This window comes from Peromyscus leucopus, chromosome 10 (assembly GCF_004664715.2).
Source record: "Peromyscus leucopus breed LL Stock chromosome 10, UCI_PerLeu_2.1, whole genome shotgun sequence".
Classification (NCBI taxonomy): domain Eukaryota; kingdom Metazoa; phylum Chordata; class Mammalia; order Rodentia; family Cricetidae; genus Peromyscus; species Peromyscus leucopus.
In genome coordinates this window covers 80043793-80061125 of record NC_051071.1, presented here as the reverse complement: position 1 = coordinate 80061125, position 17333 = coordinate 80043793, and the positions used below count along the sequence as shown (strand labels likewise).

Here is a 17333-nt window from a genome sequence, read left to right as displayed (position 1 = left end):
TGGCATTTTTGTGCTAATAATGATAATAATAATAATACAATAAATGATCTTAAGTAAAATAAAAAATATTGGAAAAGTGGTGCTTCTTGAACATGTTGAGAGAATGAATGAATGAGTTCATTTTCAAGGTTTTGTGCATAGAAATAAACTTATCATTTCAGCCAAGATGTTCCGTGCACTCCAGGTTCCCAAACTGCTTCTTCCTAGATTTGCTTAATCCTAACTGAAATCCTACTTAAAATCCTAACTCACAAATAACAAAAGAAGTCAAGCTGCTCACAACTTTGTCACTCAGACCCTCCTCCTGCTCTCCTAACAAACTCCTTCACTGCTTCTGGTCAGTGTGGAGCTCTTTGCATCCTGAGGGAAGTGCCTGTTCCTCTGGTCTCTGCATCTTTGAGTCCAGCCTCTTGGGCATCCTGAAGACAGAGGCTCGGACACAGGTCTTAGCACCAAAATGCTCTCACCCAGCAATTCTGCGTTCCTTCTTCTGAATGCTCGTGCTCCAGACCTAGAGAACTTAGCATCACTCCTGTTTACCATGAAGGGATGATCATCAGGCTACATACAATAATTATTTTACTTATATGCTAAACTCTATTCAATAGATGGCTATGAAATTATAAGATTGAAAACAATCCAGTGTGCCAAGAATTTTTGAAAGCATAATTTGAATGGCAGGTGGCAAACCCCTTAGACATAAACACCATGGAGCGCACTAAAGCAGACATAATAGAGACCCTGCTATAACAGGTTTCATGTAAAACAGATCCCTAAGGACCAGGGAGTGTTTGTTCCTAGAGGAGTCCTAAAATTTAATCTAGACACATATTTATTTACTTACTTACTTATTTTATTTGTAAAAACAGGGTCTCAATGTAACCTAGGCTGACCTCCATCTTGTTCCATAATGGGTGGAGGATGGTCTTGAACTTTTGACCTTGCCTCCACCCTTCAAAGGCTGGCATGACTTAGCATGTACCACCACACCCATTTTACGCATTGATGGGACTTGAACCCAGGGCGGAGGAGCAATTACTCTACTAACTGAGCTATATCCCCAGTTAGACATGTATTCATTCACTGCACAGATCTTGAAAAAGTTCGAAGAGCCTGGATGCCAAATGCCTTGCCATGGGCTTTGCCATTATAACCACCTTTCCTTCGGCACACACAGCTGCTCCAGCTCCAGGGACGCAGGCTCTGTAGTAAGCCCAGCTGTAATAACTGACATGCTATAAATCTCCAAAGAATTATGGAAAGCCCACAATCTGCCAAAGAGTGTGCTTTACATTTTATTGCCTGGGAAGATAAAATCCAACATGGCGTTTGATCTGGGGCTTGCTCTGCTAATTTGAAGCCCTCCTACCTTGTGTGTGCTCGGGTGGCATGGGGCCCCTTCTTTGCCTCTTAAATTGCAGATAACTGGGGCAGAGGCTGTGGCTTTTCACAGGCAGGTGCCCAGGGAGAGTTTGCCTAACTGAATCCCTCCACCCTCCTGTTTTCCATGCCTCCCCATGCCTGTGTCCTCCCAAGAGCCTGAGAACACCAGGGGTGTGTGAAATCACTTGCTTTGTGATCTCATCCTCTTCTCTGCAACTCCAAATCCTATCAATGCCAAGAAGCCACCTCACATGCTGGCAGTCAGAAGGGCCTTTCTGGGAGCCAGAGATGACTCAGCAGTCAATGAGAGATGACTCAGCAGTCAAGAGTTATTGCTCCTTCAGAGGATCTCAGTTCACTTCCCCACCTTCCCATCTGGGAATCACAACAAGGGGATCACACTCTCTTCTGGTTTCCATGGGATGCTGCACTCATAGGAACACATAGTCACACATAGTCACACACACATACACATAATCAAAATTCAGAACAATCAAAATGTGTAAAAAGAAAAAAAAAGAGCAAGGCACAGTAGCACAACACCTTTAATCCCAGCACTTGGGAAGCAGAGGCAAGGGGATCTCTGTGAGTTCTAGGCCATCCTGGTCTACAGAGTGAGATCCAGGACAAGACCTTCTATTGTAGGTCATGGGTATTCTCCTGCATGCTTCAGTCCTTGAGGAGTGAGAATCCAGACTGGAATCCTAAATTACACACACTTCTTTAGCTTTGTAAGCTGCATGGTGGCAATTAGAACACATGGACTGCGAAGGCTTTGTGAGGATAAAATGTGCAAAGTAGAGGTCACTGCTAGGCACAAAAGTGACGCTGGGACCAGTGACATGGCTCAGTGGGCCAAAGTGCCTGAGTGCAAGCCTGACACCTTGAGTTCGATCCCCGGAATTCACAGAAGGAGGAACCTGACCCCCAAAAGTGGTGCTCTGACCTTCACATGCATCCTGTGGCATTTCTGTGCTAATAATGATAATGATAATAATACAATAAATGATCTTAAGTAAAATAAAAAATATTGGAAAAGTGGTGCTTCTTGAACATGTTGAGAGAATGAATGAATGAGTTCATTTTCAAGGTTTTGTGCATAGAAATAAACTTATCATTTCAGCCAAGATGTTCCGTGCACTCCAGGTTCCCAAACTGCTTCTTCCTAGATTTGCTTAATCCTAACTGAAATCCTACTTAAAATCCTAACTCACAAATAACAAAAGAAGTCAAGCTGCTCACAACTTTGTCACTCAGACCCTCCTCCTGCTCTCCTAACAAACTCCTTCACTGCTTCTGGTCAGTGTGGAGCTCTTTGCATCCTGAGGGAAGTGCCTGTTCCTCTGGTCTCTCCAATGCCACCTACCTTCAACAGAGTCCAGGAAACCTGCAGTAGGATCTCTCTCTCTCTCTGTCTCTGTCTCTCTGTCTCTCTCTCTGTCTCTGTCTCTCTCTGTCTCTGTCTCTCTCTGTCTCTGTCTCTCTCTGTCTCTGTGTCTCTGTCTCTGTCTCTCTCTGTCTCTCTCTCTGTCTCTCTCTCTCTGTCTCTCTCTCTGTCTCTGTCTCTCTCTCTCTCTCTCTCTCCCTCTCTGAGACAGGGTTTCTCTGTGTAGCTTTGGCACCTTCCCTGGAACTCACTCTACAGCCCAGGCTGGCCTTGAACTCAGAGATCTACCTGCCTCTGCCTCCCATGTGCTGGGATTAAAGGCGTGTGCCACCACCGCCTGGCAGATCTTTTATTTTATTTATTTTACATAAACATTCAGGATGCTACAACATCCTTTTATTTAGAATATTTTATCACTTCCATGTCTTTGAGACCAGTGTTACTTGTAGAACAAAGCTTTAGACTAAACCATGGAGATAAAATACATACATGTTACTACCTTCAAAACTGGAAAGGATAACTTCTGTGGGATGTTCTGTATGTCCTGTAGGAGCCTGTTCTCAGGTTCCTCGTGGCTTTACCCAGCAGGTCTGCATAGAGGATGATTAGGACCCGGGTCTGAGCGCAGGTGTCTGAGATGGTCTACACTTGGCTGTGCTGGGGGATGGTCTGTATGTCAAGTTGCTCTGATTGGTCAATGAATAAAACCTGATAGACCATGGCTAGACAGGAAGTATAGGCAGGACTAACAGAGAGGAGAAAAGAAAGAACAGGAAGGCAGAACGAGTCACTGCCTACAGCAGCCGCCAGGACAAGGAAGATGTAAAGTACCGGTAAGCCACGAGCCATGTGGCAAGGTATAGAGTTGTGGAAATGGATTAATTTAAGCTATAAGAACAGTTAGCAAGAAGCCTGCCACGGCCATACAGTTTGTAAGCAATTTAAGTCTCCATGTTTACTTGGTTGGGTCTGAGCGGTTGTGGGACTGGTGGGTGTTAAAGATTTGTCCTGACTGTGGGCAAGGCAGGAAAACTCGAGCTACAGATAACATGGAGAGAGAATAAGCTTCTACAGTTGGATCTGGATGGGGCCCTTGGTGGACAGGGCCCCATAGCTCCATGCCACACAGTCTGCATGGCCTTCGGCCCTGCTTCACTGAAGCCCATTGTGGGTTTACACCTCCTGAGCAGACCTGTGTCCAGCCCTACGTACTCATCCAAGGGACCCCTGTATCGTGCAATATTGGAAGAATGCTCAAAACTCTCCTCCTGCGGCTGGGAACAGGGTGGCAGAGTGCTTGCCTAGAAAGCTTAAGACCCCGGGTTTGGTCTCCAGGGCAACAACAAAAGCCAAAAAAAGCAACAGAAATAAACCTCACCGAGCCTTCCTCTTCCCAGAAGAAAACCCTCTCGTCCTCTCCTCTAGAAGCCTGTTTATTGAAATATGATACACGAGAAACTCACAGAGTCCACCCATCCCTCACGAGATTCCTGGGTCTTGGGTGGACAGCATCATCCAGTAGAGAAAGACAGTGAATAGATGGAATTATCTAGAACTCAAAGGAGGAACTTTGTGTCCTCCCTGCCCCTGCCCCAGTATAAATTTGTCCATTCAGAGGATACAATTAAAGCAAGTCCTGGGTCTTAGGGACATAAAGTTGAAAGGAAAAACACCCGATCCCTTGCAAACCCATCATCTAGGGCCAAGGACAAGTAACTGTGACGAAACTCCGGAAAGAACCAACTTAGGGGGAAGAAAGGTTGATTTGTTTTCAGGTCGTGGTTGCTCGGCCCTGTTACATTGGGTATGCCGCAACTTAGTACATCACGGTAGCTGCACAAAGCCGGTGATACTGTTTACCTCATGGCAGTCAGAAAGGTGGGGGCCGAGGTCTCAACATCCCCTCAAAGGCTTGCTCCCAATGACCTAACTTTCTCCCATTAGGAGCTACCTAGGGAGCAAGCCTTCAAAACTCAGGGCTTTGGCAGACATTTCCCATTTAAACTACAGCATGCTATCGCAGAACAAGGTGCCATGGCAACCGCTGGAGATGTGTGCTCAGCTCTACCATGGCAGAAGGGAAGCGGTGCTCTGTGTTTTACAGCTTGCAAGCTGACTTTGGGAACACGGGTGTGAACTCACCAGGTAGACTGAGGTGGAAGACCTCCCCGGTGGACGAAAGTCATAAAGGCTTATGTTGAGCATGGAAAAGACCTTGTGGTGATCTGGGAAACTATGAGTCGTTCAAGGCATTCTCCCTCCACCCCCACCCTGAGACAGACTTTCACTATGAAGCCATGGTTGTCTTGGAACTGACTCTGTAGACCAAGCTGCGCTTGAACTCACAGAGATCCACCTGCCTCTGCCTCCCAAGTGCTGGGTTTAAAGGTGTGTATGCCGCCGCCACGGCCAGCTTTCAAGGCATTCTTTCATTCACAGCCAGAGAGATACTTTGAAAGTCTTGAAGCGGTGTGGTAACTCTTCATCAGCAGTGACCTAAGTTTGATCCAGAGAATCAACTCCTGCAAGTTGTCTTCTGACCTCACGCTAACGCATGTGCACAATCCCATGCCCCCCCCACTAAATACATAGATAAATAAAGCAGGAACTGAGTGAAAGGATGACCGACTCAATGGACTGAGTCAATCTCTGGACATAAGCAGGGTTGGGGAAATTAAGCAACACAGTCAGGCAGTCTGGGCCGTGAAAGATCTCTAAGAGCACACTGAAGAATTTAGGCTTTATTCATAGACTGTAGGGAGCCACTGGGAGATTTTAAGCCATTTAAAACTACATTTGCATTTTAGCAGGATCACTGTTGGAAAGATCCTGGCAGCCAGTAAGCAGGGTGGTTAGACCTTTGACTAACCCAGAGACGGGAAGATTTCTTATGAAGGAACATTTGTAAATGAAGGGGGGCCTGCCCGGATAAGGGGCGGCACAATGGATAATGAGGGTTCAGGACCTCAGTGCTGTGGGTAATAAATAGAAAAATCTGATCCGGTGACAACGGGATTTGTGGAAGGAGGAAAAAGATGACTCAAAGTGGTGCTGAAGCTTCTGCCTGGACAACTAAGGGCAAAGAACAAAGAATGGACAATGGCCAAGAGAAGTGGCCATTCCTGGTGGGTTGGCATTCACCAGGACCTCCATCAAAGTGAGCTGTATCTCTCTACTAACTAATCTGAGTAAAGGATCTGTCTTAGTCAGTGTTCTATTGCTGTGAGGAGGCACCATGATCACGGCAACTTTTACAACAGAAAACATTCAATTGAGGTGGTTTACAGTTCAGAGGCTCAGTCCCTTATCACCATGGTGGAGGGGGGGAGCATGGCGGTCTGCAGGCAGTCGTGGTGCTGGCTACATCTTGATCAGAAGGCAACAGGAAGTGGTCTGAGACACTGGGCGTGGCGTGAGCATATATGAGACCTCAAAGCCCACCTCCACAGTGACACGCTTCCTTCAATAAGACCACACCTTCTCCAGCAAGGCCACACCTCCTAATTGTGCCTCTCCTTAAGAGCTTAATGGGGGTCAATTACATTCAAACTCCCACCTGTCTACCTTAGGTGACTATCGCTGTGATGAAACACCACAACCCAACCAACTTCAAATCACAGATCATCACTGAAGGAAGTCAGGACAGGAACTCAAGCAGGGCAGGATCCAGGAGGCAGGAGCTGATGCGGAGGCCATGGAGGGGATCTGTTTACTGGCTTGCTCCCCATGGCTTGTTCAGCCTGCTTTCTTACAGAACCCAGGACCACCAGCCTAGGGATGGCCCCACCCACAGTGGGCCGGGCCCTCCCCCATCAATCACTAATTAAGAAAATGCTGGACATACAGGCCCTGTGGCGGTCGGCAGAGACAGACAGGCCTGGGGGCGGTCCACAGAGGTAGACAGGCATGGCAGAGGCTATTGCTCAACAACTGAGCTCAACCCACACCCCTGTAAACCCCACATATTCTCTATTTTTTAAAGTTAGGTGTATATGTATGTTTATTGTATGGATTTGTACATGTAAAAGTAGGGCCCTAGGCAGGCCAGAAGTAATCCAGTAATCCTGTCACCTGAAGCCACCTTTTTTTTTTTTGTTAAAGATATTTATTTCTCATTAATTTTTGTCCTAGTATGGAATCTAAGACATTGCTCAGGCTAAGCATGTATTTTAACATTTGACTACACATGAAGCCTCATGGACATTGTTCTAACTTCTGCTTTTACCATTTTAGGATATAAGACTATTAATATTGACAAACATAGTTTAGAATTATCCTAAAATCAGTCCCTCCCTAATTCTAACAAAACTGGTTAGTCTTATAGGTAGAGGCCAAATTGTGTATGTGTGTGTGTGTGTGTGTGTGTGTGTGTGTGTGTGTGTGTGTGTATGTGTGTGTGTATCTGCCTGTGTACATATGTGTGGTTCCTAGAATCTCTTACCAATAGGGTCAGCAAATATAGAAAATAATGATTGTATCCAATAAAGAATGGCAGGTTGGGTTTATGGACTATTGCTGCAGGTTAAATTAGGTCCTTCAAAAAGATGTGATGAATTTTTAACTTCTAATACCTATGGATGTGAAATTATTTGGAAACTGGACCTTGTAGGAGTAATCAAGGAAGATGAAGCCATTCTGGAGTAGTGTGAGTCCTAAATGCCTTTACCACCCATATAATGGGGCCAGTTTGGATTCTCCCTGAGTTTGTGTGAGGGATCTGTCTGACATGTTCCTATAAACCTCAAGAGGGGAGGTAGGCTATTGTGAGCACTGTTCTGACCTATCAAGTCCCCTGTGGGCCACATCTGTAAATGCTGTCATAAACTGGAAGGAGGCCAAGCCAGTAAATCTTTCTGCAAGGAGTAATGCCCACCAGTTACCCCAGGATGAGCGATCGTATCTTTACAGCTGTACCTTTCTTGGGGGGCTTTCATAGGTAAGGGCTTGACCCTAGCTAGCCAAAGGGGGTCACTGAAAGTGGAGTTGACAGCTGTAATCGATTAACTGACCACAGCCCTGTATCTGGGTAGCAAATCTTCTTTGTAGAGAGGGAGGGTAGTGCTTGTCTCTGCTACAGGTGGTGGCCTCTTTGCATGACTTGGGCCCCAAAGCATCTGGAAGAATGTTGAGAGGACCCATGGTAGTAGAACTCGTAGGGAACCCAAGAAGGAGTATTCTAGATGAAGAATATGGTCAGTTGTTAGGGAGATTGGTCATGTTGTACACAGGAGATAACTATATAGATTCTTCCCAGGACTTTTTCTTTGATGTGTACTATCTGGTTTCCTTGGAATATGGATGTGGACAGACAAAGAAAGCATTGAACAATTCAAAGTTAACTGTAAATTGGGATATCAGATTAGTAATCAGGTGAATGGATTTGGAGAGTAGAATATCTCATATATATATATATATATATATATATATATATATATATATATATAATTTTACAATACCATTCAGTTCTACATATCAGCCACAGATTCCCTTGTTCTCCCCCTCCTGTCCCCCTCCCCTTCCCCCCAGCCCACCTCCCATTCCCACCTCCTCCAGGGCAAAGCCTCCCCCGAGGACTGCGATCAACCTGGTAGACTCAGTCCAGGCAGGTCCAGTCCCTTCCTCCCAGACTGAGCCAAGTGTCCCTGCATAAGCTGCAGGTCTGAAGCCACCTTTTGAGAGCCACCCAAACCAAACTTGGGTCTTCTAAAAAAAGCAGTGTGCTTTTTTTTTTTTTTTAAAGACAGGGTTTCTCTGTGTAGCTTTGTGCATTTCCTGGATCTCACTCTGTAGACCAGGCTGGCCTCGAACTCACAGAGATCCGCCTGGCTCTGCCTCCCAAGTGCTGGGATTAAAGACATGCACCACCGCCACCACCACCCAGCATCACTGTGTGATCTTAAAACATCTCTCTCCATCTACTTTTTTTTTTTTTACGACAAAGTTGTCTTACTCTGTACTCTAGCCTACCCAGATGTCCATATGTGGCCCACCCTGGCTGATAACTTTATTCACCTATCCCAGATTCTGAAATGCTGACATTACTGGCATCAATATGTTCATTTTACATCTGTCCAGAAAGCGTGTGTTGAGAAGTACTTAAATGTAGATAATTACAGAATTCAGAGAACAGCAGTACATTTAAACAAAGAATCCTTGTTCTATGTGGTCAATACATAGTCCAATGAAGAATAAAACAGTGCAATAATAAATTATTTTATTGATATCTTACTATAGAGAAAAAGGAGGGATATAATGGATAGACCTAGGAAGATTTAAAATACAATAAATACAGCCCTTTTTTAAAGTAAATGTTTTATACCTGTAGAGACACCTTTATATACACTAAGGCTATTTCAAAGAGTTCAAGAGTCCATAGGATTAAACCCTACAGACATGTGGCATGCAGGCTGGACTTGGGTGGCTCATGGTAATCTCAGTAGGGTAAGGGAAAAAAATCAAGAGTTCAAGGACAGCTTGGCTCACAGGAAACTATCAAATAAAGAGAAAGTAAAATTGAAAAGTGCAGAATCAACCTCATAAACCCTGTGCACTTTGCCCTGAGCTCCCCTTTCCTTCAGCTGTCTCTGATGGGTCCATGGTGACGATGCCTGCGTGGACTAGATGCTAATAACCCTCCAAGTCCCTTGAAACATCCTTCAGGAGGAAGTGTCTATACTGCTCACTTCAGTGACACACAAAAGGGATGCGACTAATTCACAGGTAAAGGACAAGAATGAAAGAACTGTCACAAAAGCTTTCACTTCATTGTTGCCGATGTGACCTGGACCTCTACTTCAGTCATTAGATACCAGTGTTTTCCATTCCGGAGTCATCAGATCCTCCCGACCCTGAATCTGGCAGTGAGGTTAATAACTGACAAAGACCCCAGAGGGAGAGCATCCAGGTTTACAGGGGCAGGACAAAGCCACTGTCACGACCCTGACAGAAGCCACATAGAAACACAAAACCGCCATTCTGATTCCACAAGACTCCACCTGTCCCTGCGGTCCCACTGCTCGCCCTGTCCTCAGCCTGCAACATCCACCTCACTGCTCATCATTTTGTTTCCAGCCATCTCAGCAGCGTCTGAATTCAGGAACTCTGAGTCCCCAGATGAGAGATGTGTCCCAAACCTTCCATGTCATCGAATCCGGAAGTCATGTTCTCTATTGCATCTCTATTATAGATACAAATGCAGATTTCTCTGGTTCTTTGATTTATTTGTCCTTTCCTGTCCTGTCCTGTCCTTTCCTTTCCTTTCCTTTCCATCTCTCTCCTCTCTCTCCTATCTCTCTCTCCTCTGTCTGTCTCTCTCCCTCTTACTGGGACCTAACCCCAGGGCTCCATGAATGCTTTGCCCACCCTCTGCCACTGAACTCAATCTCTGGCTGTGTTTATGACTCTTTTATTTTCATTAAACCTGGCACCTGGAATGGGACCCAGGGCTCCACACACACTGAGCAAGGTCTCCACCTCTGACTTCTGCCCTCCATCCCCAGTCCCTATTAACACTATTTTTGTTTGTTCATTTTTGACACAGGGTTTCTCTATGTAGCTCTGGTATCCTGGAACTCACTTTTTAGACCAGGACGCCCTTGAACTCCGGAGATCAGCCTGCCTCTGCCTCCCCAGTGCTGGGATGAAAGGCCTGCAGCCCCATGCCCAGCAGTACTGATTGTTTTAAATTAGGATTTCAGTGAGTTCCTCAATCTGAATTTGAGCTTGAGACCCTCCTTGCCCAACCTCCCCAGGAGAGGTCAATGACAGTCCTGTGCCAATGCAGGTTTGGGGGTATCACACTTTACCTGGAAACAGGGCATGGTGGTCCAGATATGTCATCCCAGCAAACAGAAGGCTGAGACAGAGGACTGTTGGGACTGTGAGGATAGCCTGGTCTACAAAATAAGTTTCAGGAGTTATGTGCTACCGAGTAACATCCAAACAAACAAAAAACAATAAAATACAGCTACATTGCTTTGGATTTTTTGTAAAACAGTTTTTTTTTTTTTTTAAATTTTAGTGTCTTCATTTTTCAGAACAAGTTCTTAGCCTGTGTAGGTAGGATGACCTTGATTATCTGTTCCTGTTTCTACCTCCAGAATGGTGGGATTGCAAGTGAGTACCATGTGCCCCGTTTAATGGACTTCACAGGTCCAGTTGAGGGTTTCCTGTATAGTAGGAAAGCACTGTCAAATGAGGTACGTCCCAGAGAGCTAGGCACCCAGGAATTCTACGTGAGGGCTATGTAGTGGCATGTTTTCTGAAAAAAAGGAAAGAAAACAAAACAATATGTATGAAACCTAAAACTTCAATGATGACAGTTAATATGAAATACATACCTGGTCACCTCTGATTCTATATCTATTTATATGTCAAAGCCCCTCATAAATTTTAATTTTTTTGTGGTGCTGGAGATCAAACCAAGGAGCCAAATGCAGGCTGTGCATGTGCCCAACACTGGCTGAACCCCACACCTCAAACTTCATGTACTCTTTACACCCTGTAAAGCTGAAGATGGAGCCCATGGCCTCATAGGCACTGGGCAAGCACCCTGCCACTGAGATTATCTCCATTTTAACTAATAAGTTAGTTTTTATTTTTTTAACTTGTAAAATTTGTTTTTTTTTTAATTTAGGTATATGCACATGCACACATGTATTATGTGGAGTAATGCACATGAATGCAGGTATCCACACAGGTTCCTTCACCAGGAGCTGGAGCTCCAGGCAGTAGAGAGCCACCTGATATGGGTCCAGGAAACTGAACTTGAGCCTTCTGAAAGAGCCCCAAGCCGGTGCTCTGGAGCCATCTCTCTGGCTCCAGGTTCTTTGGATAGAGAGTCTCACTCTGTATCCCAGGCTGGCCTGGATATTTAGTCCACCCTAGAGGAAGACAGTATCTACCTGCCCCAATATGGAATGCTGTCATTATAGACATATATCTGTTCACTTTTATAGTTATGTCCAGAGTTCTTACAATGGGTTGGTGTATGGGAGCCAGAAAACAATAATGGCATTTAAGCAAAGACATCCATCATTCTGTATTTAGTAAAGATATCAATGAAGAAGAAAACTGACACTGAATTATTTTATTGCTGCTTTATTACGCTGAAAAAGGAGAATGTAATGGGTAGGCCTAGGGACTTTTGAAAAACACAATTAATAAAGAGATCACAATGGAAGACTTCAAAAACAGTTCCTTGGTTCAGTAGATGCTTGAAGCCAGTTGAGAATCTTTCCGGACCCTGAAGATAGCAGGGAGGCTAATGCCTGAGGAAGACCCAGAGGAAGAGCACCCACATCCAGAAGCATGTTCCCTATTTAGTGCAAGCAAGGGCAAAGTCTGGGCCCAAAGCCATAGACACAGCGCTCACCACATTCATTGCAGGGATCTGTGGAAAACAAGATCCTCTTGGGCTGCCTCAAGGCTCTGAGTGTATCCATGAGCTCAAGACAAAGTTGGGCAAATCTTCCTTCAGAGACGGAACCCAAACCGAAATAGCACTGCATAGGGGCCGGGTACTGCTCCACATTCATCTTGGTCAAGTTGGCTGTGTGACCCAAAAGGTTCTTCAGGATGGGCATGGAAAAGTCATTGTCCCAAAAGTTAACCCTGGTGAGCTGGGAGCACTTGCTGAAGGCAGGGATGAAGTCAGTGAGTTGAGAGTCCTTGATACTACAACCCTGCAAGTCCAGAGACTCCAGAGTACCTGCTACATTCTCTAGCAGCACTCCAAGAGGCTTGAGACATGAAGTGCATAACATATCTCTCAAGGCCAGATGTTTTAGCTGACGCAGGCTATGGCTCCAGGGGAAATTATTCAAGTCAGTCTGTGACAGATCACAGTTTGTGATGGAGAGAGTCTCCAAGGGGGTCTTCAGGGACCTAGAGATAGACAAAGTGGTTAGTTCAGGTTTTGGAGTGGTGTATACTGGGGTTTATAAAGAGGAAGACAGGGCACGTGTCTCAAGGTCAGTTTGACTATATGAACGATCAGAGTACCCGGGTGCTGCCTCTTGGAGTCTACTAAATCAAGTCACACCCACAACTCTCACCATAATTGTTCCCAGTCACTGGCAGGCCCCATGCACATGCGAATCCTTAGAGTGAACTGGAAAGTTTTGCTCTGGTAGCTGAGCCACCTCCGCATCCTTGCTTACCTGAGTATTTGTTTCATGTGGTCTTTGAGAAAAAAGATGTCATCAAAAGAGAGATGCTGCAGACAGTGGAGTTTGGAGAACTGAGCAATGACCTTGCTGATGCACCTCTCTTCTCTGCCTGCTGTCCTGGTTCCAATCCTGAAAGTGTTCTTGTAGATGTATGCCAGGAAGAGTTTGCGAAGACTTCTCATCTGTCCAAGGCAGTTAGCAAATCGTGCCAGTGTGGACACATCCCACCCCATGTTCAGTTCCAGCTCCTCAATGCCTCCTGGGTGGAAAACACTCAAGATCTCTTTGATAGGGCATACTGGCAGAGCACAGATCTTCATGTTTATACAGTGCAGCTGTAGAAAGACTTTTCTCTGCTGGACCCACTGCAAGAAGCATGCTTGCTCTTCATTCAGAGGGAGCCTGAGGTAGAGGTCAGTTATCACCTTCAGATGCCGCTGCCTCAGTGCATATCTGGGAAGGTCCTTCACTACAGGCCTCTCATCCACAGTCTCTGCCCAACAGGCCCCACCCTCTCTTCCAGTCCATATGTTCCAGAACTCATGTGGAACATTCCTCAGGTCGAGCACCTGAAGTTTCTCACTCCTGTGGGTAAAATGTGTAAAGTGTCAGCAGACATGAGAAGCCCCAACACCCAGCAAGTTTCCAATACACATCTCTAATGTCAGCTCTTCCCTCCTGCCAAGGTCTCTTCAGCACCAAGTGTCAAATGTAGGAACTCATGTGTTTCATGACATCTCCCCGTGAGCTGCATGTGTACAGCTGACCACTTTCCTTCCACTAAGTTACTCTCTATTTCTACCTAGTCCCATGTTAGTGGTTGTTGGAAAGCCAGGGATAGGCTCCTTCCGCTCTGGCTACCTCTACTCTGCCCTCTAATCCATACTCAATCGTCCTTACTACAGGAAACAATAGGTTTCAAGGCCCCTGCATTCCAGCACCATGACCCCATCAGAAGCCTCTGACCCACCTACAAAGCCATTCTCCCTGACCCACGGTCTCTCCCACGTGCCCCTTGTGCTCAGTCTACAGTACTTGGTTGTTGCTTACCCGGGGTGAAACTCTCTTTTCAGATGCGTGTCTACTCCATCTAGCACAGCCTGGAAGATTTCCAAGCTGGGAGTCTTCATCAACACCCCCACAGGGAGACAGGGGAAAGGCCAGGCTACCACCATTGCCTTCACAATCCTAGTGTGTCTGCCATTGAAGGCGTCCTTGAACAGTGCTGGGAAGAGCGTCCAGGGTAGTTTCTCCAGAGCAGAGATGGCCAAGGCCTCATTTCTCAGCAGCGCCTGCCTTGCCAGCTCCTCCAGTGTGGGTGGGGTTTGACCACTCATCATGAATGGTCTTCATTCAGAAGGTTTCTGGGGAAGCATTCAGGTGAGAGTTAATTCAAAATTAAGTTTAGAAATCCACCCCCTACAGTAACCACTCAAGATCTGAGTCAATTGCTCTGGCAATGGTAGAGACATCAACTTAAGCCATTGTCCTCACTGGTAGTGTAAATCTAGACTCACAGTTCACGCCTTTAATCCCAGCACTTGGGAGGCAGAGGCAGGCAGATCTCTGTGAGTTCGAGGCCAGCCTGGTCTCCAAGTGAGTTCCAGATAAGGCAGAAAACTACACAGAGAAACCCTGTCTCGGAAAAAAAAAAAATCTAGACTCACTGGCATTATAAGAGTCTCTCTATGCCCCTAAGAGGCACATGATTTCAATGTCAAAGTACCTTATAAATGACACTTAAAAAAAAAGCCTCATATTGTAGTTCAATCTTTAGTTTAGTTTCTAACTGGGTGGTGGTGGTGCACGCCTTTAATCCCAGCACTCAGGAGGCAGAGCCAGGTGGATCTCTCTGAGTTGGAGGCCAGCCTGGGCTACAGAGCCAGATCCAGGACAGCCTCCAAGGCTATACAGAGAAAGCCTGTCTCGAAAAACCAAAATGTTTAGTTTCTACCAAGGAGGAGGATGGCAGTGGCTTCCTGCAGTTTTTTCAGGCCACCTTGGGTCAGAAAACCTCAACATATCCCCCCCCCCCCAAAAAAAACCCAAACCTTTTTGAAAAAGATGCAGACTAAAGCCTGAGTCAAGCTAGAACTCACAAACAATTCCATCTACTGTGAGTCTGAGGAACTGCCAAAGAGGCTAAGATATGTGGTCTACAGGTCCACAAGAGGCCTTGTTCCACAAAAACATACAAAAACAGTAGTGTGTGAATGTACCACATTACAAGGGAACATGCTAATAACCTCAGCACCCAGAGTCAGGAGGATCTTGATTTCCAGCCTCCCCAGAACTACAGGGCCAGTTCTAGGACAGCTTGAACAATGAAGGAAACCATTGTCTCAAAACAATCAACAACCATAATGAAATCAACAAGTTATCATAGAACAACATTTGAGCTGAAGGTAAAACTTCATTTAGATTTATACTCATTGTCTTCAATGTGTTCATCTGAAGAGACAGAAGTGAAAATTTCCTGTCCTATCTTGGTCTAAAGGTCCCTATATCTAACCACATGACCAAAGGGAGGACATCTACTCACCAGTTCTGAGCACTGACCACAGTCTCTTTATCCCAGCTGAGCCAGGGGCTTCCGCCAGATCCAGGTCTCTCAGTATCTTCATGGCTCTCCTGAAGCCTTTATATACCTTCCTGCTCACCCTCCCTATTGTAGTCCCACCTTCCAACCCCAAGCTGCAATTTGATTGGACGGCTCAGTCTGCAACTTTTAATTCTATAGACAATCATTCAGATCTTTTTCATTGATTGAATAAGAATTCCTTGTGATAACATTCACACTGACCCTCAGATGTCTTGGATATATAAATATTCACTTGTTAATTAACTACACAAACCTGAATTTGTTGATTTGTTCTTTTATTTGCTTATTTATTACTTAGTTTTGAATCTGTTACAGAGACTGGGTCTTGTTCACAACCTAAGGCTGTTTTAGAACTCTAACTTCTAGCAATCCTCCTGCCTCTGTTGAGGAGCCCCAAAACAGCTTGACCACACAGCTGCCATGACAGTGTTAGAGGCCCAGACACAGCTTCTGTGAAAGGCTTATTGGCAGGCAACACCCAGATCTAGGAAAAGCCATAGGCTAACACCACCCAGGGATCCACCCAGGGATGGGGAAGTACCTAACAACCCAATCATTCCAAATATTAGAAAAGGTAGCCAGATATTGCAGAGTCTAGAACACACCTGTTCTTGTTTTACAGATAGTCCTAGACAATTTTCAGTCAATCAGGGTCCTGAACGCTGGAAATCTCCTCAGCCCAACCTCTGCTATGATTAAAAACCCTAACCTGCCTGGGCTCAGGGCAATCTACTGTCACTGCTGCATGGGACAGACAGACCAAGCCCTGGAGCTTGAAAATAAAGGCTCTTTGCTTTTACATGTGGGATTCGGTCTCTGTGGTGGACTTTTGGGGGTCCCTGAGATTTGGGCAGTATAGCCTCAGCATCCTTCTTGCTTGGGTAATGTTATAAATCACCATGTGTTGCTGAATTTAATTCATCTGACCAAAGACTGTCTGAGTTTGAGACAGTTTGGGATTTAATCTGTTGCTGATAATAGACATAAAAATAATTTTAAAAGATTTTTGTCACTGTGTTAATAGGAAAAGCACCTAGTCAGTCGGGAATATGTTCTGGAGCTCAAGGCCTGAACTTGAGAGGGTGAGGCAGGAGGATGGCTTGATTCCCTTACTATGGAGGTTGGGGTGTTGGGGATGCACTCAGTTTGTAGAGAACTAACTACCCAGCATCCACTGCGTCCTCTTCCCAGCACTCACTGCAGCAGAAAAGCCGGAGTTTGCCTGTAAGCTCAGCTTTCAAGAGTGGGAGGCAGTCGGTCAGTTATCTTCAGCCACTGTGTCAGCTCAAGGACAGCCTGAGCCACGTAAGACCTGCTTTCTACCCACTGAACAGAACAGAACAGAAGAGGTGGCTTGGAGGAGAGCCACGCTTGGTTCCCCAGGAAACAGCCAGTGCTTCAGGAACGTCAGGGCAGCACACTTGCTCAAGGACAAAAAATCAAGAATGGGACCTGGGGGCTGAGAATGGCTGAGCACTAAAGATCACCCATTAACCTTCCAGTCTAGCCAGGCGGTGGTGGCGCACAACTTTAATCCCAGCACTTGGGAGGCAGAGCCAGGCAGATATCTGTCAGTTCAAGGCCAGCCTGGGCTACCAAGTTAGTTCCAGGACAGGCCCTAAAGCTACACAGAAAAACCCTGTCTGAAAAAAACAAAACAAAAAAAATCTTCCACTCCAGCATTGTTGTGGCTGCATCAGCAGACCCCCAGGCAAGACCACCACAGAGCTGATATCCGATGTAAAACACATCGGAGTTTATTGATAACAAGCAAGCTTGAGCTTGGTCTGTG

At 45.7% G+C, this 17333-nt stretch overlaps 1 protein-coding gene across 1 annotated transcript; it reads right to left on the bottom strand.

The window, feature by feature from the left end:
• Window positions 1-12090: 12090 nt before the first annotated feature.
• LOC114688447 (PRAME family member 12-like) lies at window positions 12091-14276 on the bottom strand. The gene is made up of 3 exons (XM_028863047.1): window positions 13990-14276; window positions 12931-13524; window positions 12091-12655 (listed from the first exon to the last, which is right to left on the bottom strand). Exons 1-3 carry the CDS (start codon window positions 14274-14276, stop codon window positions 12091-12093), a joined length of 1446 nt encoding a protein of 481 aa, XP_028718880.1.
• Between the last annotated feature and the right edge of the window lie 3057 nt (window positions 14277-17333).